Raw genomic sequence first — 20,568 nt, 5'->3', positions numbered from 1 at the left:
AATCAGTAGCGGCTTCTCTTGTTAATGCCTTATACTCCATTTCTCTTTCTTCTTCTATCTCTCTCTTGTTACCAATTTTATTGTGCATGTTTATATTTGTTATGTAGTTTTCTTTGTAGGGATCTCGAAAACCATTTAGGTTGCAGAATCGAGAATCCCAAATACTGGGATTCCACCCAAGATCGTATATTTATTTGGCTAAATGCGAAATAGACGAATACAACTATAAATCAAGTGCAAGAAATAAAGCAAACATAAAAAACACACCACAAACAATACATGATTTATGTGGTTTACCCCGTAGGGCTACATCTACGGCCTCGGCAACTAGAAATCCACTATCACAATGAAGATTACAGTTTTGGGTTACAAGAGATATTGCTTATATCTAAACATTGGTAAAAAAACCATCACCAATCTTCTCTTCTAAACTCGCTCTCCCGACCGCAACACCATTGATCAACATCCTCGTTCCCACCGCAATGCCGCTACTGGAAAGATAACCTCGAGAGCAACATAGAGATTTTATTTATCTAGAAGTGGAAGTTAATCAATCCAAAACTCATGGGAATACCATCCCTCTCTTAGAGGGCATGTCTCTCTCTCCCACCGCAATACTGCTACTGGAAATATAACTTCGAGAACAACATAGATATTTTCGCTGTCTAGAAGTGGAAGTTAACCAATCCAAAACTCATGGGAATACCGCCCCTCTCTTATAAGGAACGTCTTTCTCTTGAAGACTATTTCCATATTAAAGATCCATTCCTATAACCTCCAAAGGGGTGTCCCTCAAAAGGATGGGTATGATGTTTTCATTGAGTTTCTTATATGGATATCACTTTCTTACTTCCCAATAAAATGTATTTTTTTTTTACCATAATACCCTTAATCTTTAGAAGAAAATATGGGTAGTGATTTGACTGTAACCAAACCCAACACTCTTTAAGATTAATTTTTTTTTTTTATCTTCGGTTTTTTAATCATTTGTGTAGTTCTATGGACTTAAGATTAGCTAAATATTGCATTGCTAAATCAGTGATAGTTTTGATTTATTTGGCTAGTTTCCTTTTTGTGCTATATGAATTGCTTTGAGTGATGTGGTACCTTGATATTGCATTTTGGTGTTTCTTAAGATTTTCCTTTTTTTTTATTGTTTATCTTTTATTTTTTAATTATTTATGTAGTTCTATGGGCTTAAGATTAATTGAATATTGCCTTACTGAATTAATAGCTTTGATTTTTTCGGCTAGTTTTCTTTTTGTGGTATATGAATTGTTTTAAGTGATGATATATTGCATTTTGGTGTTTTTTACTTTTTTTTTTTTTTTTATCTTCTGTTTTTTAATCATAAAAATAGATGTTTTATATTTCGGGGACCACAAATGTAAAAATGCGGACCCCGCCCCATGAAACAATTTTCCTTTTCCTATTGGTCGGAATTGACTCCTTAGACGTCAGCATAAAAAAATTTCTCTCTCATCGTTCTAAAAACATTCTTAAATTGCTATTTAATATTTTTCGTGGAATCCTAAATTTAGGCTTAAATTTGGGATGATTATGCCATAATGGAAATGGAGAAGGACTTTGCAGTCATTTCTTTCCCCTCTCGCAAGTCTAAAGAAATCAAGCGCCGGTTAAGCCGAATAAGCCGCTTATTAAGTAGATTAAGCCGAGCCGATATCCATATATGAATATCAACCGTAAGATCAACCCGTACCGCTAAAAATCGGAATCTCTACCGTTGATTGGCGCCGCTTTCTTTGCCCATCTAACGGGCTAAAACAGAGGTTCAAAGTTTTGATACCCAAAAAGAGGGACTTCCGTTCATGGAACTCCGGCTTATAACCCTCGCATCTTCCTGTCAGATCGAACGGTTGCAAGCTCTCCAGATAAAGGACCAAGGCTCTGCCAACTGTTGATGCCTCCAAAACTGCAAGGAAGTTAACGCCTCTGGAAGTGCTGTATAAATTTGATGCTTTCTTTTGGTGCCGTGTTGCTTTTGATCTCTTGTTTCGTTATCTTTTCTCTGCTTTTTTCGCCTCTGAATTTTTTTCAAAATTTTTGGTGATTTATTTCTCTATATTTTCCTTCATTATGAAGCAACCCATTAGTGCAATCATCTGATTCTCAAACGATGAGTTAATCTCCTTCTTTTGATTGATTTAAGTTATTTGGAATGATTTTTTATTTTTATTTTTATGGTAGAGAAATGGAAAATATGGATTGCTTTTTTTCGTTATTTGTCTTTAGAATTGTGGGGCGAAGTGTGTAGTGATCATATTTGTATGTTACGTGTTTGATGTTATTATGTTGTTGGGTTGGTTTGGATTCAATGTATTGTTGTTGGTTTATTGAAATTTTTATGTGGAATTTTAATTGTATTGGATTTTCAGGTGTGTGTGAGAACTGAAAATGGATGCGTTTTTTGTTTGAATTAAGGTTTTCATGGGCTTTATTGCTTTTCCTTTAGCGTTTCTCTACTAGTTGTCATTTGGTAAAACTTTTCGATAGGAGAGGTATGTTCTGTGATTGCCATGATCTTCTATTTTCTGTTAACATTGATTTAATGGGTTCTGGTATTTGTGGTTGTATTCGGTTTTCTTTACTTTTTTTTAAAAATTTTTATTTTTGATAAAAAAAACAGACGAGTAATTCTTAGTCAGAGATGAAAAGATGAATTGATGGGTAGTATCATCAAACATGTAATAGAACCAAAGTCTGATTAGTTGATATTCAACCTTGTGCATTTCTCACACATTTGTGTATTATTGTGTTCTTTTCTCTCTCTCTCTCTCTCTCTCTCTCTTCATTATGATGCTTAGTGTATTGATTGTATGAATGTTTCAGAAATATATTTATGATTTCTTGATGGCATGTTTTTTTTATGTGATTGAGAAGTATGTCATGCACTTCCTGAGGCCTTCGCAAAATTAGTGATCCCAGTACCGTCTGCCAGGTGGTGCAAGCTTGTCCTGGATTTTTTTATTCTGATTAGAGAGCTACAATACTGATCGTCTCTTTACCGAGTTGGTTTCCTGAAGTCTGTGATCCATGCTATCTTCTTTTGAATCAGAATTGTATTGTGTAAACATTTTGGTTTCTTTGGGTGAGATTAAGGAACTAGGTATGTTTAACTGTACAACTAGGTAGTTGAACACTTTTATCTTTCATTTTGATCAACACTTTGAACTTCTTTTGATTTGAGTCTACTGTACCACAATAAGGATTTTCGGATCCTTTCTAGATCTCTATTCCTAGTGTGACAAACAACCACCTTTTCCCATGTATTAGTGATTGAATCCATGCTGCCTCTAAATCAAAATGGATAACTGCTCAAATGATTTTATCATGGCAATTTCAAATTATAGAGGGCTGTCATGAATCATGACTGTTGAACCTATAGATCTCTCTCTCACCCCCGCCCCCCCTTCTCTCATGATTCCAACACAATGAGAACTCTAGTTTTGGCACTTAAGGACCTCAATTTTTTCAAAATGGAGCTGGACTCTGAATGATTTGAATCCCATTTTTGTTACAATAGGATCTCCGATTATGGCACTCAAGGACACCATTGTCTTCAAGATGGAGGATGATCCTGAAGTATTTTGAGCAAAATCCAAAATGATCAAAAGGAGATCCCGAAAATTAAGAACTGCGATCTCCACTCCTTGGAACACAGAAATCCACACAATCCTTACCAATACAAGGGCAACTTCGATTATAGCACTCAAGGACGTCGTTTTTTTTCAAAATGGAGCTAAATCCAGAAGTATTTAGAGCAGGATCTAGAAAGACTAGACGGATATCCGTAAAATCCTCACATATCCCTACATAGGAGCACAAAAGTCCACACGATCCCATAGTTTGGATTTTTCAAGTACGCCACCCAAGTTCTTCAAAACTTGCATAATGCCACTTTTTTAGTTTCATATATTCTACTTCAAAAAATGCACATATGCTCTCTATCTCTCCTCTCCCTCTGTATAGAAATTAAGGAAACTGAATCCTTTTCCTCATTAAGGAAAAACAACATGAAGAGAGGTTTGCTCCAGTTTGATATGTGTGTGTGTCTCTCTCTTCTCTCTCTAGAAATCAAGTAAATTGAACCCTTTTTTCTTATTAAGGAAAAAACTTGAAGATATGTTTGTTTGATCCAGATTGGGGTGTCCTGAAAAGAGGTTGCTCGATTGTGGGTGTCCCTTTACAGTTTCCAGTTCCTCACTCCATCTTTTAAGATTATACACTCCTAGCCCTACTTGCCCACAACTCCTCTTTGGTAGCCAGTGGAAAAAATTTGTCACATCCTTATCATGAATCTTGATCCAACGTTATATGCTCATACTAGGGCGTTCCCTGCAAGCAATGCACTATACTTGCACCCTGGTGCTGTGAGAAATGAGCAAGGGTTTAGCTAGGGCATTCCTTAGAAGCAACGCGTTACGACGATACTCGGTTGTGGTGATAAGTAGGCAAGGGTTCCCGTGCCATTTTGGATGAGTGCGGGTAAAGAAGCTAGTCCAAGAGAATAAGATTCGTCTAATCACATGAAATATATGAACTCTATCTAATAAGGGTATGCCATGGATAAAATGAGACGAAGGAGAGTTAATATGGCTTGTTTATTGGAAACTAAGTGGAAAGGGACAAAAGCTAAGGAAATTGATGAATATAAAATTTGGTATATATAAATGGATAATGATATAAATGGTGTAGGTATAATGGTAAACAAAGATTTGAAGGATAAAATAGCAGATGTTAATAGAGTAGGCGCTAGGTTCTTATTAATCAAACTTGTATTAGGAGAAGAGATAATTCATGTAATTAGTACTTATTCACCATATGTAGCATTAGAGGATTGAATTGAAAGACAATTCTGGGAGGACTTGGATGGACTAGTGCAAAGAATAAATACCAAATGGAGCGAGGACATTATTACAAGGGGACTTGAATGGTCATGGCAATATGGATTTGGGAAAAGAAATGAGATGGGTGATGTTGTTCTTGATTTTGCTGTTGCTTACAATCTAACAACAGCAAACACCTATTTTAAAAAGCAAGATGAACATTTAATAACTTACAAATAAAAAAGTGGATCATACAAAAGCCAGATTGACTTTTTTTTCTAGCTAAGAAGACAAAATGATCATCATGTAAAGATTGTAAGGTTATCCTAGGAGAGAGTTTGACCACGCAACTTATGCTCATGGTTATGGATGTTTACATTAAGAGATGGAAGAGGAGTGACATTAATAGGTGACCAAGAACTAGGTGGTGGAACATAAAAAGGGAGAAAATAGATTTATTTAGGAATAAATTGATGAAAGAAAGAAAATAGAATTCTAGGGATGAATTTAATGTTACGTGGAATGAGATGGCTGATTAGATTAAGAAAGTGGCAAAAGAAGTCTTAGGAAAATCTAGAGGGAAAACTTTCAAATAAGGAAATTTGGTGGTGGAATGATGGGGTTCAAAAGGCTATTAGTGAAAAACGATAATGTTACAAAGCTTGGCAAGAGAATAAAAATGATCAGAATTTAGAAGAATATAGACATGCCAAGAGAAACATTAAGAAAATAGTAAGGCCAAGCTTAAGGTATATAGTGATCCATACAATAAATTGGGGAAGAGAAGGTGAAAAAGATGTCTTCAAACAAGTAAAAAATGAGATAGAGGAAGTGTAGGGAGTTAAATCATGGCAAATATATTAAGAGTGAGCATCAGAGGCTGTTGGTGAAGGATGTCGAGGTCAATAAAAGGTGGAGAATTTATTTTCAGAATTTGTTAAATGACGACCACTCCGGGAGTTCAGCATTAGGAGGAACCATTGACATAAATGAGGTTGGAGGTCATAGATAATTTCATAAGATTAAGATATCTGAAGTTAAAGAACCTTAGATAAAGATGAAGATAGAAAGGCTTGGGGCCAGATGGTATACTAATAGTAGTTTGGAAGTATATGGGAGTAATTAGCATATTCTAGTTGACCAAGTTGTTCAACAAGATTTTGAGAACAAAGAAAATGTCAGATGAATGGAGGAAAAGTACAGTGTTACCTATTTAAGGGGACATGTAAAGTGGTACGGATTATAGAGCGATCAAAATTATGAGCCACACTATGAAACTGTGGGGGAGAGATTGAATAACATTAAGACATGAAACAAGTGTATCAGAAAATCAATTCGGGTCTATGCCAAGAAGGTCTACCATTGTTTGAGAAGTTCAGGGATAAGAGAAAAGACCTCCACATCGTTGTTATTGATTTAGAGAAAGCACAACATACGATACTTAGAGAGATAATATAGTGGTTGTTGGAAAAGAAAAGAGTCTCAAGAGGGCATATTAACATGGTGAAAGATATGTACGAGGGAGTGCTAACTAATGTCAAGACAACTATTGGAGAGGCAAGTGAGTTTTTAATGACTGTAGGCCTACATCAGAGGTCAGTGTTGAGCCCATATCTCTTTGCTGTGGATATGAACGAGTTAACTAGACAACTACAGGATGAGGTCCCGCGGTGCATGTTGTTTGCGGATGACATAGTTTGACTGATGAGACTAGAGACATTGTAAACGCATAGAACTTTGAAGGATGCTTTAGAATCTAAAGTTATAAAGTTAGTTAGATTAAGACAAAATATATAAAACGTAAATTTAGTAATAATAGAAATAGAAACGAGGAATCTGTTAAAATTGATGGCTAAGAAATACCTAAAAAGAATTATTTTTTATATCTTGGGTCCATAATCCATAAGAAAGGAGAGATATATAAAGATGTTGCTAGAATTAGAATGGGGTGAACGAAGTGGAGATGTACTTCTAGAGTTTGATGTAATCATTACATACCAATGAAACTGAAGAGGAAGTTTTGGGTGGTTAAGAAACAATATATCTATAGAATGAGTGTAGCTAAGATGAGGATGCTGAGATGTATGAGTGGCAAGAGAAGTATAGAATTCGGAATGAATACATTCAAGGAAACTTTGGGGTAAGCTACACTAGGGGATAAAATGAGAGAAAATAGATGTAAGTGGTCTAGTCATGTGTTGCATAGACTTAGAACAACACCGGTTAGGAGGGGGTGATTTGGTTCAAGTGGAAAGCTCTAAAAGGGCAAAGGGAGGTCGTAAATGATACAGATGGAACTAGTGAAAAAATATACGGTGACTTATAGTCTGATTGAGGGTCTGACCCTTGATAGAGCAGAATAGTAGAGCAAGATTCGTGTAGCCAAGTCCAAATAGTTGAGATAAGACTAGGATGATGATGATTTATTTTGGTTTTGGTGGAGGGGGTGGTGGATCTGGTTTTATGGTAGGATTTGACCCAGGGACGTAGTGATAAAACCACCAGCACCCATTTTCAATCAATACCAAGCGCAAATCCTACATCAACAATGGCTCACAATTTCTCTAGCAAAAAAGATTCATATTGTTCAGTGTTGAAAATGTAAATTATGCCTTTGACCCCATCCAATAGCATGAAGTCCACGAGGTAGGATGAAAACGCCCACATGACAAAGGTGTTCGTGGTTTCAGCTCACATTGAGAAGACAACACCAACAATTGAGTTATCTTACTTCTCAGTTTGGGTTAGTCTAATTGACAGACTTATCTGCATGGTTGTTATCTCCTCAATGTGAGCAAGATTTAGCTTAAAAGGCTACTGCAGATTCTAAGATGGCTATGATGTGCTATTAAAATTGTGCATTAAATTCTATTGTATTTGCTGTGGAATTCGTTGAAAATGACCTTGCAGAACTCTTTAATTGTTTTTGCGTATTAAATTGGGATATTCTAATCTTTTAGTCTTCGATGAGAAACATGGGTATTTCTTTTTTTAAAAAAAGAAAATCGTGATTTCTTGATTGATTCCTTTAAAGATGAAAAAATTGCGTGACATTAAGTTCCTCTATGACTTCATTCAAGACATTAAGTTTCTACTTTTCTTATTCTGAAAACAAAGTTCATTCAGGACATTCAGTTTCTACTTTTCTTATTCTGAAAAAAAAGTTTATTTTCTTTTCTTTTTACTCCAGTCACTAAGGGAGGTTTCTCCTAGAGCAGACGTGATTTTGGGTTGTACATTCAAACAAACTGATGATAACGTGTGAGTATGATCCCGATGTTGTTCGGTGGGGTCTTCATCTTCTTGATGGGGATCCATCGTCGAATCCCAGCTACTATTATAATACTTCCCAAAGCCCCATTACTGATTATGAGGGAGACTATGAAAGAGAAGCCCAAAACAGCGGAGAGAGAAGCACTGTTGAGAACGATGAGATCATTGCCCATGCTCTTCAAGAAGAGTTATCCCAACTTGCTGTTGAGGAAGCATCTGGCTCTTCACATGTAGGTCAAGAGCATTTGCAGGCATCTATTCTAGCACAGGATTGGCTAGGCCCCTCGAGAAACATCCATTCAGGTACTAATTTATGGGAGCAGGTAAGATCAATTTGTTGATAGAATCATTATCAAATTATTTCTCTAGTCTCATTAATGTTACCTCATTCTTCAGATGTTATGGCTGACGTAGATCAAGATGGATGCCAAGAAGAGGAAGAGGACACAGAACCGGTCGGTTCAAGTTCAAGTCCTGAAAATAAATCAAGTGATGGGGAGGACTCGTCTAGATCCCTAGAACTAACGGATGAGTTTGCTTTGGATGGCGAACTTTGTAAGAGATTGAACCAAATGGTCCCTGTGCCTGTAAGTTATTGCTATTCTTATAGTTTGAAATGAAGCTCATGATTTTGGTTTGCAATGAGTTTTTTTCTATGTTGATACCATTAATAGCATGCATGGCATTGTTGCAGTGTTGGATTTGAAAACTCATATAGATAAACTCAGGGCCTAGCTTTCTTTTCTTTTTATTTTGTCAGGTGCTTATTTGAATCCATGAAGAAAGTATGTTTGTCCTAATAGTGGTTGTACCGAAAGTACCTCCTTTAATGTACTATGAAGTTACGAATCCTATACATTTTCTTTTTAAATCAAAGTTTCAGTTGTACTAATTTCTGACACATATTACATGACTAGAAAGAGGTACCACTGGAAAGAAGCAATATTAAAAATATTCAATTTACAACCAATGAATTTCTGCTAAATGAATTTCCTGGAAGATTAACTTTGATCCTAGTGCTCTTCCTCCCGCTATCTATGTGAAGATTGACTTTGATGATTGCTTTAGTTGGAATGTAAACAATGCCCATGCTAATTACTCCTTGTCCTTTTCTGTTGAGGCATAATTTTCGTGGGAATGATTGAACTGGTTTGGTGGTGCTGTTAGTAACTTGATGAGGAGAAGATTCTGCCAAAAAGGAAAATATTAAGCAGAAATAGTTAAATGTTATGTGGATCTTTTAGGTTCTCAGATACTTTTTAGGAGTTTTAGAGTGCTATGCGTTAGTGAGGACCACTCACAAAATGTTATTTGTTGGCCCAAAATAAAATTCCCCCTTTTATGGACTTAGTTTCATGAATGTTTGTGAAATTTTAGGCACTAGTTAATTGTATATTTGTTAAATTAGTCAATTCTATTGCTTCTATTTCTATAAAGAACACTGGGCGTGTCTCATGAGAAGCAAATTTGGGGTGGGTTAATTTAACAAATCTAAAGCTTCATGGGAAGGCATTGTTTTATTGGCTTTGTCAGTGCAAGGTATAGTTGTGGGAGTTCTTTGGTGATGGATAAACGACTCTAATGCTTCATGGAAGGAGTTTGATTTATGGACTTTGTTAATGCGAGGTATCATTGTGGGAGTTCCTTCCTCCACCATTAGATTTCCCTTATTTTCTGGAGCGCAAGCTTTAGGGACCAACAATATGAAGATGATGCAAAAAATATTACAGTCGTGGAAGAAATTCCTGCTATGTTTGTTGGGTGCTGTCCTGCTTGATCATTACGCATTACCATCATTATCATGAATAATTAATAGTCAACAGTCAACAGAGTTTTTACAGTGGATGACTGTTGGTGCCAACTTATAATATAAACTGGATCCTATTATTCATGCAGGACTTATTATCAAACATTGCACTAGAGTGAAAAGTCCATTGATAAAACAGTTGCGCTCCTTGTATAAAGAAGTAACTCATCTAAGTTTAGTTGGGCTAGAGCTTTTAAGCTTGAAACTTGACCATCTCTGGGTGTTCTGTTACTTATGTAAAGTTTCAATTTTTTTTTTTTTTTTTGTTTGATTCATTCTCTTTCTTGTCCATGTTCTTCTTTTGTCTATCTGCCTGTGTGAATTTTTTGTTTTTTTATGGCACTCATTCCACTTGGTTGCTTTTTCTATTCCATATAGTCAATTTGCAGATTTTCTATTTCACAGTCAATTGCTGCCATTGGCATACATGCAACTAGCAGTTGACAGCATCTTTGGCGTATATGGAATGCTTAAAGGATGAGGGCCATCCCATGAATTGTTACAGGAGTTCCACTGTTGTTAACTGGCTACCAAGTTCCCACGGGTCTTCCTATCCCAATGATGTGGAAGATCTAACCGTGTGCTGCTAGAAGGAAAGATGGGAAATTGAATATTTCTTTTTACTGAACCTCAAACAAGCAAAAATCAGTAATTATCAAGAAAAGGCATGGCTGTAAATAAAGTCAAGAGAAGAACTTTCTTCTTTTATAAAATAAAATTCATTTCAAATAACATAAGCATCCCAAATTTTATATCCAACCTTTTATAAGCCTATGAAACCCTAAAATTAATTTGTGAAAGTAGACGTTTAAGACTCTAAAATATCCCTAAACAATACTAGAATTTAAAAAATGCTCATGTGAACAGCAACAGCAACATGTGAACAATACCTGTGAACAATAACATGCAAGTAGCCGTTAATAGTAAGTATGAATAGTAACCTTGACAAATAAATAAAAATATAAGAAAAACCCTAGAATCCTAAAAAAACTTAAAAACCCAAAAAATAACCCTAAAACTAAAATCATAATATATATCCTTTAAAATTGAATAAAAATTAAAAATAAGAATAATTTGTCCTGCATCATTCTCCCCGCTTGTCCTTGAGATTTGAAGTGTGCTAAGATGCATTTAGCATCAAAATTAACTTCTTCAACTTTCTTCTTTCTAGCTCAAATACTATTTGTGGTAAGAAGAAATCCCCAAGAAAGGAATTCTAGTATGTATAATAATAAGGAACTGATACAAGCTTGTCAAATTTGGCTATCCTTGAACTCGCATTGACAATTGTATAGGAAGCTTGAAACTCAATTTTTTGGCCTTTAGAGACTTTCTCGACATATATTTCATCACACTATAAAACCAGGACCACAATTTGTGGTTTATGAGTCGACCACGCTTCCTTTGTGCTACTCTGATTCCAATGCCCTAAATCTGTTAAATGTTCAACCTCTTCAATATCCTTATGATCTTCAAAGGCCGTGATTTTGATCAGCCCCTATTGCCTTCTCTCCGTATTCTTAACGAGCAAGATCCTCTTCCAAAACATCGTCATCTTCATCTTAATCCTTATTATAGATTGAATCTCTTAAGTGATCTTGTTGGTCATATGAGTATATATGTAAGATTAGTGGCAAATCCCAATCTACAACCTATATCAAAATAAGAAGTGTCATCCTTCAAATCAAAAACCCTAGAGTGATGTTCCTTTCTAGGTCTTCTATCACTTTCCTCTTCACTCGACTCTTCACACGAACCATGACGATGAAAAAAGTGGCACTCAACATCTTCTTGGGCGGAAAGGTCACTTTCATGCCCATGAATGATGCTCGCAAACTGCTGTACCTGTTGTTGAACTTGCCTTTTAAGTTCCACAATTTCATCATTTTTGGGATCATGAAGTGGATATGTGGGTATGGGTTTGTTGAAATCACAAACCCTAACCAGATAGGGTTCACCTGAGTTTTGATACCACTTGATGCAAGGAAGGAAAGCTAGGAAATTGAATCCACCTATTTCTGAAATCTTCAAATGAGTAAAATTCAGCAATTATAGAGAAAAGGCATGGGTGCAAATCAAGCCACAAGAAGAAAAACTTTATTCTTTCATAAATTAACATTCATTCCAAATAACATAAGCACCTCAAAAATTGACATCCAACCTTTTATAAGCCTATGAAACCTTAAAATTAACTTTAGACCCAAGTAAATATTTAAGACTCTGAAATGTCCTTAAATAATACTAAAATTCCTAAAATACCATGTGAACAATAATACATGACCATTACATGTGAAAAGTAAAATGAACAGTAACCAGTGAATAGTAAATAAAAATATAAGAAAAACCCTAGAATCGCTAAAAACTTAAAAACATTAAATATAAACCTTAAAACTAATATTAAAATATATATCCTTTGAAATTAAATAAGAACTAAAAATAAAAATAATTTTTTCATGCATCACCGTGGTGAAAAAAACTTCTGCAATTATTTGTTGGAGAGCCCTCCTACTTGATCGTTGCTTGGTACTCACACATGCTAGCTCACTGAAATAACTTTCTAGCTTAGTGTGACTATAAAAAAACACTCACACATGCTAGCTCACTGAAATAACTTTCTAGCTTAGTGTGACTATAAAAAAACCTATCCCAAATAGATTTGTCCATCACGCTTTTTTGCCTATTTTCAAGTTTTACCCGCTTTTCGATGAGAACTACAAAATATGTTGTCTTGTTATGAGGGTAATAAAATTCTAAGTTTTCCATTTTCTTTTTTGGCTTTATTGGTATGAGAAGTTTGGGGTTAAGGCTATCATATCACGCTGGGGGAATATGGGTAGTCCACTATTTGTCTTTGAGGTTGTACCATTGCCAATGAACTTGGGAAAGAGCGAATAAGATGAAGCAGAATAAATAATGAGGATGATGCCAAGGAAATCTTTATGATTACCCTCGCGGCCATTATGTTGGACTTATCATTTGTCCAGTGATGGAATTAGAAGTGGAGAAGGACAAGAACATTCAGTAAAAGCTATAACGAGAATTACGCAAAGGAAATATTTGTGATAACCCCTGCGGCCATTGAGAACCAATTGCAAGTCCACAATGGAAGTGGAAATTGAAGAAGATGAGGGAGGAGACAATATGGAAGGCCAACCTATTTGAAGGCGAGTTTTCTCATGTAATTTATAACTCAATCATCTTAATGCGTGGTGACCCATACAAGTTCATTGATGATAAAAATATGTCGAGGGTAGATTATATTGAAAGAAGCTGTGATGTCAAATCACCACATCATTCTCCTACAATATGAGAGTCTTGCTAAGGAGATGCTCTGAGAGCACAAGCCAGGTGTGGCACCTTTATAAGAATGGCTCAGTGCTAGACAAATCCATGGTAGAACTATTATGAATAGAACATAGAAAATGCCTGACGAATGAAGATAAAATATTGCGGTATGTATTTGCAAGAACAGAGGGAGCCATACAGAATTGTAAGACCTATCAAAGGGTCAAACTTATGAGCCACATTGTGAAGTTGTGGGAGAGAGTGATTGAGCAACGAATAAATGAAACAAAAGTGTCAGAAAATCAGTTCGGTTTTATGCCAGGGAGGTCAACAATGAAGGCTATGTTCTGACTTAGGCAATTGATTTGGGAAGTTTAAGTCGAAGGAAAAAGACCTCCACATGGTCTTTACTGATTTAGAGAAAGCATAGAATATGGTACCTATAGTTAATTTGGTGCATGTTGTGAAGGAAATGAGTCTCTAGTGGATATATTTAAATGATGAGAGATATACGAGGGAGCACTAACTACTGTGAGAACAGCTATTAGAAAGACAAGTAAGTTTTCAGTGACAGTAGGCTTGCATTAGGGGTCTATTTCTTTGTTTTGTTATGAACGAGTTAACTAGGCATATACAGGATGATGTATTGTGGTGTATGTTGTTCGCTTATGATATAGTTTTGATTGACGAGATTAGAAGCAGTGTTAACGTGAAGTTAGGACTTTTGATGGATACTGTAGAATCTAAAGGTTTTAAAATTAACCGAGCTAAGACATAATACATGGAATGCAAGTTTAGTAATAACAGGAGTAGAAACAAGGAAGTAGTTAAGATTGATAGGTAAGAAATGCTTAAAAGAGATTATTTTTTATATCTTTGGGTTGATAATCCTAGAGAATGTAGAGATCGAAGAAGATGTCACGCATAGAATTAGAGTTCGGTAGACGAAATGGAGATGTGCATTTGGAGTTTTATGTGATTGCTACAATGCCAATGAAATTGAAGGGGAAATTCTATAGGACGACTGTAAGACCAGCCATGCTTGGTGGAACGGAATGCTGGTCAGTCAAGAAACAACATATCCACAGTATGAGTCAGTGTTTCAAAAAGTGTTAGGCGGCACCTAGAGGGGGTCGGGGGGGGTCCAAGCCGCTCAGTGCCTAGGCGGGCACCTAGAACCTACGAGGCCCAGTAGAATTTTTTTTTTTTTTTGGGTTTTTCTCTCTCTAAAATAGGCTCTAATGGGTTTTAGGTTTCAATTGAACTTAAAACCCACAAATTTGCACCATTAGTATTAAAAAAATGACCCAAAAATACGCTCAACGAGGGGCATTTCCGCCCCTAGGAGAGGCGTAGGCCTTGGGCGGGCTCTCAGGGATATCCGCTTTTTTTGGGCGCCTAGGCTTGGGCGATATGCACTCATCTTATTGCCTAGGCAAAAGGGAAAGCACTAAAAAAGACATGGATGGAAGTAGCGAAAAGTTATATGGTGACTAATGGTTTGATTGAGGGTATGTTCCTTGATAGAGTAGAATGGTGGAACAAGATTCGTGTAGCTAACCCTAAATAGTTGGGATAAGGCTTAGATAATGATGATGATGAAATAGTGATTGAGAAGAACTTGATAATTCTACATAAAGATCTTAGTAAGAAACCTTTTGCTTCTACAGTTATTGAGGGATCGAAGTTATGCAAAGTGTGACTAGGATATACCCAACTTTGACACCATGTGTATGATTAAAAAGTCAAGAAGAAATGTAGTGTATATTAAATCAGTTCCATTCCAGTTTATTTTAATATGTTAGAGAAGGTATGATACTACTCGAGTGCTCTCATCAATAAAGTTAAAAAAAAGAGTCTAACACAACCTACTTACTGGCTATTGGTATTTGAGCACAGCCATGATTATTCAAAGATTGGTTTCTACCTTCGTCTATCAAGTTTATTATGGAGCCATTCAACCTGTCTTTTATGCATGCCTTTGTCATGGTGTGTGCTCTCCTAGCACACCCTCGGTAGCTTACTTAGATCCGGGGTAAAAGATGTTATGGTTTGACGGGAAGAGTTGGTTCAAAGCATGTGTGGATATATCCTCCCCTCATCTTGATCATTCATGAGCCTATATTTGTCTTCATATACTAAGACCATTGAGCTACGAATTTCATGAGAAAACTCTACTTTAGAGGGAATAATTTCCAAATTTGTCTCCTCTTGCAGCATCTTCAATTCCCACTTCCATTAATAGAAGTGTAATCAGTGTGTTTGGTTCAACTGCTGCAGGGGTTATCATAGTAATTCCTTGGCATCAACTTCACTATATTAATTTTATTATGTTTCTCAATTCCTTCTCCTCTCACTTCCATCTGTATCAGTGCAATCAGTAAGTGCATCCAAATGGCCACAGGAGTTATCTTGCGTATTTTTGTCACATTATCCTCATTATCTTGTATATACTTATTCTGTTGGCATCCCACTAACATAAGGGTTATCAGAGTATTTTTGTTTGCATCACTCTTTGTTATCTTCTACTCTTACCTCCTTCACTTCCTGTGTCCATTAATGGTGTGAATTAGTAAGTTTGATCATTGACATTAGCTTTATTACTGAGGTTGCTGAAAGAGTCACTGCATCAAAGTGGAACTTGCTAGTCGATGGGAGGTCTATTTTGGCTTATGTTGTGAAAGAATGTTTGGAGCATGACAAAAAATTTATTTGAAACACTTGATTGAAACTTCCACAAGTTCAACAACCAATGCACTCAAAGTCCACTCAAGTATTTTAGACAAAGTATTCCCTAGCAAAGATTCCATGATCAGAGTCAGAATACTAAAAACTTTGCAAAGTATCCTTATAATTGTTCTATTTGAAATACGTGAATGGGCATAGAGTGCACTGGATTGATCTTGTGGAAGTTTCAATCAGTGGTCACTTTAATTGAAGGTTTAACGAGTGTCGGTGTCCTAACATGAATGCTTTTTTAGTTTTCTGGTGAGGTTTCGTTTTTGTGACCATTGGAGACATGTTGATGTAGATGTTCTTTGAGTGGTTGTTCTTAAGCACACTTGTCAATCCTATGGAAACTTTTCAAATTATATCCTGTGACACCAACGATTCAATGAAGTAATTGCTCATTGCATACACATAGATTAGCTTCATAACTCAATGTGCCAACGATTGGAATGCAACTTCACTTCCCATGATTTAGTTATTCAGTACTTATAAGTATTCTTTTCAAAGGGCATATCACAATGGTGTCTTTCAATGTTCTGTTCCTTGTCAGGCCCTTGACTATTGACAATACATTCCAATACATTCCTTAGGTTACAGAGTACTTTACAGAGTACAGAAGGCTCCACAAGGGAGGATAGATTGGCATACCCACTTCACCATTTGTGATCTTCTTCCCTAGTTGAGTTTATAGTTCATAATACACCCTACATTCACACCCGTTTAAGGGTCAAACAATCACCTATCCTTCAAATTTAAGTTTGTTTTTAGCTCGTTTTCCTTATTCTTGGAGCCTTATAAGGATTTCATCTTGCCCTTCCAGGTTTCGCAAACTTTTTAATAGTGGTCCATTTTTAGCATCTGGTCATGCCTTTGCTTTTCTTTCTCTACTTTTTTTTTTTTGTTTTCCCTTCTTTCAAAAGATGCAAATAGAGGTAAATCTCCAGGTTTTCTCTAAGGAATATCGCCCATTCGCATGGAAGCTCTCATGAACAACGTAGGATCTCGAATGGCTAATGGTCATGACTCATATGACAATTGAATGGAAATAACTATGACTTTACTTTAAAGACTCGTGGAGAAGAGTTTATCGATATATGATCATTTAGGAAGTTGAAGATTTTTAGGGTTAAGGTGGAGTGCCAACTTTCGTAGATTACTTGGTCCCATGTGAAGAAGAGAGAGGGTGATGAAGTAGGGCGCATGCACCTTTGTCTTTCTTGTCTTTTTCCATTGCCAGCTCCTACCCTTTACTTTTGTTTCTTATCTCTTCCCATGTGAAGAAGAGAGAGGGCGATGAAGTAGGGCGTGCGCACCTTTGTCTTTCTTTTCTTTTTCCATTGCCAGCTCCTACTATTTACTGTTGTTTCTTATCTCTTCTATTTCCTTCTTTCTATCTACCCTTCATCTTTCACCCACTTCTTAATTCCTTTACTTTTTCTATTTTAAGGGGCAAGCGTGATCACTTCAGATCTCGCAAGGCTTCATATCAAGCAATTAAGGGGATGAAGTGGTCTGCCCTTATCTTCTAGTTGCTCAAGATCGGGAAAAATTTGGGATTCAGACTTAGGGTATGATGAGCTTAATTAATTAAACAATTCAAAAATATATTGGTGAGTCTGTAGATCTTTAAGCTTACAGTTTAAACCAATGATTTAAAAAGCGGATCGGTGACCCGGATCGGGCACCTCCAAAACCGATCCGGATCGGCGAATCGACGATCCGGATCGGGAATCGGCTGAATCAGTGGGATTAAAGCTTCAAAAAAATCCGAAAAAATTATTAAAATTCATTATAAATGTTGTTTTTTAGGAATCCGATAAGAAATGAGGGTACTACATTATTAACTTTCAGTTTTTTTTATCTTTGTGAATATTGAGATGCTCTTTCCCTGTATAAACTTACGTATTAAATTTGCATCTCATAAAAAAAAAATCATAGCATTATCATGGATAAAATATATAATTATACATGGACTATAATAAAGAATAGTCTAAATCAATGAAAGAATGGCCATTAAAATCTCGTTTTGGCGAAAAACCCTAATCCGCTAAAAAAACCCAAATTATTACAACCTAACTAACTATAATCCAAAATTATTACAACCTATCTAATTATAATATTATATACTGAAATTATAATATTATATACTGAAATTATAATTATTAGTTTACATTTTATAATTATTTTATTAGATAAATAATAACAAATTTAAAATATTTATAATATTATCTAATTTAAAATGTATTATTGACAACTGTAAGAAAAATAGTACATTACATGATTTATAATGTAAAAATTAATAAATAAAATAAAAGATTTGGTTATCAATGTAAAAGTTAATAAAATACGTACAAATTTTGAAAAAAACACTTTAATTTATTATATGCCCAAGGGGGAACAAAAATTAGCTCAAGAAGGGATAATTATTATATGGACCAAGAGGGGATTCGAACTTGAGGTGTCAAAACAAATAACATTAGTGATAACCATCATGCCTCCTTAACATATGTGTTTAAAATTGCTTATTAATAGCATATATTTACATTATGTTTTCATTTAATGATGTTTGAGAATTATCCCACATCGAAGGATGAGTATTCAAATATGCTATATAAATAACTATGTAATTGGAAGATTAATGCAAATGTGAAAACACTAGGGCATCAGTGCACATGCACATGTGCATGTGCGTGGCACATGTGGGAGTGGTGTGTCGCATGTGTGACCTGTACGTGTATGTGTGTGTCGCACGTGTGGCACATATGCACATGTGGGAATGGTGTGTGTCGCACGTGTGACGAGCATTTACGTGTGAAGGTGTTTTTGAGGCTTGAACTGGTGCACGTGTGGGAGTGTGTACCGCTCATGTTACACGTACACACGTGTGGGAGTGGTGCGTGTGGCACACGTGATGCACACACGTGCGTGTGGCACGTGTGGGAGTGTGTACGGCTCGTGTCACACGTACAAACATGTGTGAGTAGTGTGTGTGGCACACGTGATGTGTACACATGTGTGAAGGCTGGAACCTGGAGGGAACCGGCTAGAACTGGGAGGGAACCGTTAGAATAGGGAGGGAACCGGTTAGAACTGAGGGGGAACCGCTAGAACCAGGAGAGAACCGACGGTTCTGTTCTAGAACCGGGCGGTTCCCGGTTTTGTGCTGGAACCGGCACGGCCTGTGCCGATTCTCAAGTCAAACCGGGCGAGTTCGGTTCGACTCGGCGATTTTTAAATCATTGGTTTAAACCAAAACAATATTAAACAATTCCAAAAGGAATGAGATATCAAAAAAGAGTACTTGCTCAATTTAATTCCCATGTAAAAACACATGTTGTCTCTTGCCTGGAATTTTGAGAGCATTAAATACAACAAAATAGTTTTTGCTACAAACGCAAAAGGTTTTTTCGCATTAATATGATGGAATCAAGATGCTTTTCGTTTCTCATTGAAATTGGTGTTCATTCTTTTATTTCTTTTTTGGGGCGGGAAAGGGGGAAAAATAAAGGAAGGGGGGGGGGGGGGGGGGGTGTGTTGGGGTGGAGGGGGTATAGAACCTAGTAAGCTCATGCTGTAAAATGATTTTCTTAACTATGAGGTGGGATAGGCAAAAAAGGTAGTTAACTGGTTTAAGAATGGGCAGATGATGACTCAAGTAGGTTTTGCCATGCTGATTTCCTTATAAAATGGTTTCTTTGATTGTATTATAGGGATGCTCTGTTTGCTCTTCCATGGTTGTTGCTAAGATGAACTTGGTACATAACATATGCTTCTTCCAAATTTTCTTGAACTTCATTTTAGAATGGGTTTGATTAGTTGACTTATAGTCTTTAGGAACCATTCCCATATGGAAACTTGTGGATGCTGACCTCATTTTACATATGCTTGACTTTTTATTTCTTGGTATGTCATTACACATTGTAAGGCTTTCTAGGTTTTCCTATCCAAAGTTCTCGGTTTAGAATTTTCAACCTCTGTCTCACTCCGAAATCCAAAGCAGAACCCTCCACAAACTAGAATATTTTTCCGGCCTTTAAAAAGAAGAGATCTCTTGGTTCCCACGCTTCAGAGTGAAGTGGCTGAAATCCGGAGATCTCAATATCAGGTTCTGCCACAGGATTGCCAACTGTCGGCGAAGAGACAATTCCATCTCTTCCATCAAGGTAGCTAACACATCTTTAGACCAACGCCCAAAAGTTGAATCCTTCTTCCAATACCTCTATACTGCCCCCTTGGGTCCTAAACCCAGGATGACAGACCTCCCTTTTCTCACCCTTCCTGGACACCTAGCCGCCTGGCTTGAACGTCCATTCTCAGAATCTGAAGTTCTGGCCGCTCTGTCAGATTTAGGGCAAGATAAAGCACTGAGACCTGATGGGTTCCCTATAGCTCCCTTTAAGGTGTTCTGGAATTCCTTAAGAAATGGATTTCTCAATTTCTTTGAAGAGTTCTTCCACCTGGGGATAATCCACAAAGCAGTGAATGCAACTTTCATTACATTGGTCCCCAAGGTGAAAGGTGCTGAAGAGCTCATGGACTTTCGCCCAATAAGCCTCATCAACTCCATTTACAAGATCCTCTCCTAAGTGCTTGCCTTGCGGCTCAAAGTTATCCTCCCCAACATCA

General features: G+C 36.6%; 1 protein-coding gene across 5 annotated transcripts in view; it reads left to right on the top strand.

The window, feature by feature from the left end:
• Positions 1 to 1,794: 1,794 nt before the first annotated feature.
• The window catches only part of LOC18422764 (OVARIAN TUMOR DOMAIN-containing deubiquitinating enzyme 12), a 29,737-nt gene continuing 10,963 nt past the window's right edge, over positions 1,795 to 20,568 (top strand). For 2 of the 5 annotated variants that reach the window (XM_006827363.4, XM_088871863.1), the window contains exons 1-3: positions 1,996 to 2,141; positions 8,038 to 8,423; positions 8,517 to 8,707. In XM_006827363.4, coding sequence (XP_006827426.1) covers positions 8,099 to 8,423; positions 8,517 to 8,707 — 516 coding nt within the window. In that variant the 5' untranslated portion in view covers positions 1,996 to 2,141; positions 8,038 to 8,098. The other 3 variants (XM_020671595.2, XM_020671588.2, XM_088871862.1) reach the window with 3 other exon arrangements.

The sequence above is a fragment of the Amborella trichopoda genome, chromosome 7 (assembly GCF_054954075.1).
Source record: "Amborella trichopoda isolate Santa Cruz 75 chromosome 7, AtrichopodaSantaCruz75HAP2 v2.0, whole genome shotgun sequence".
Lineage (NCBI taxonomy): Eukaryota > Viridiplantae > Streptophyta > Magnoliopsida > Amborellales > Amborellaceae > Amborella > Amborella trichopoda.
The sequence above is the reverse complement of the archived record's forward strand: the minus strand, read 5'-3'. Positions and strand labels throughout refer to the sequence as shown.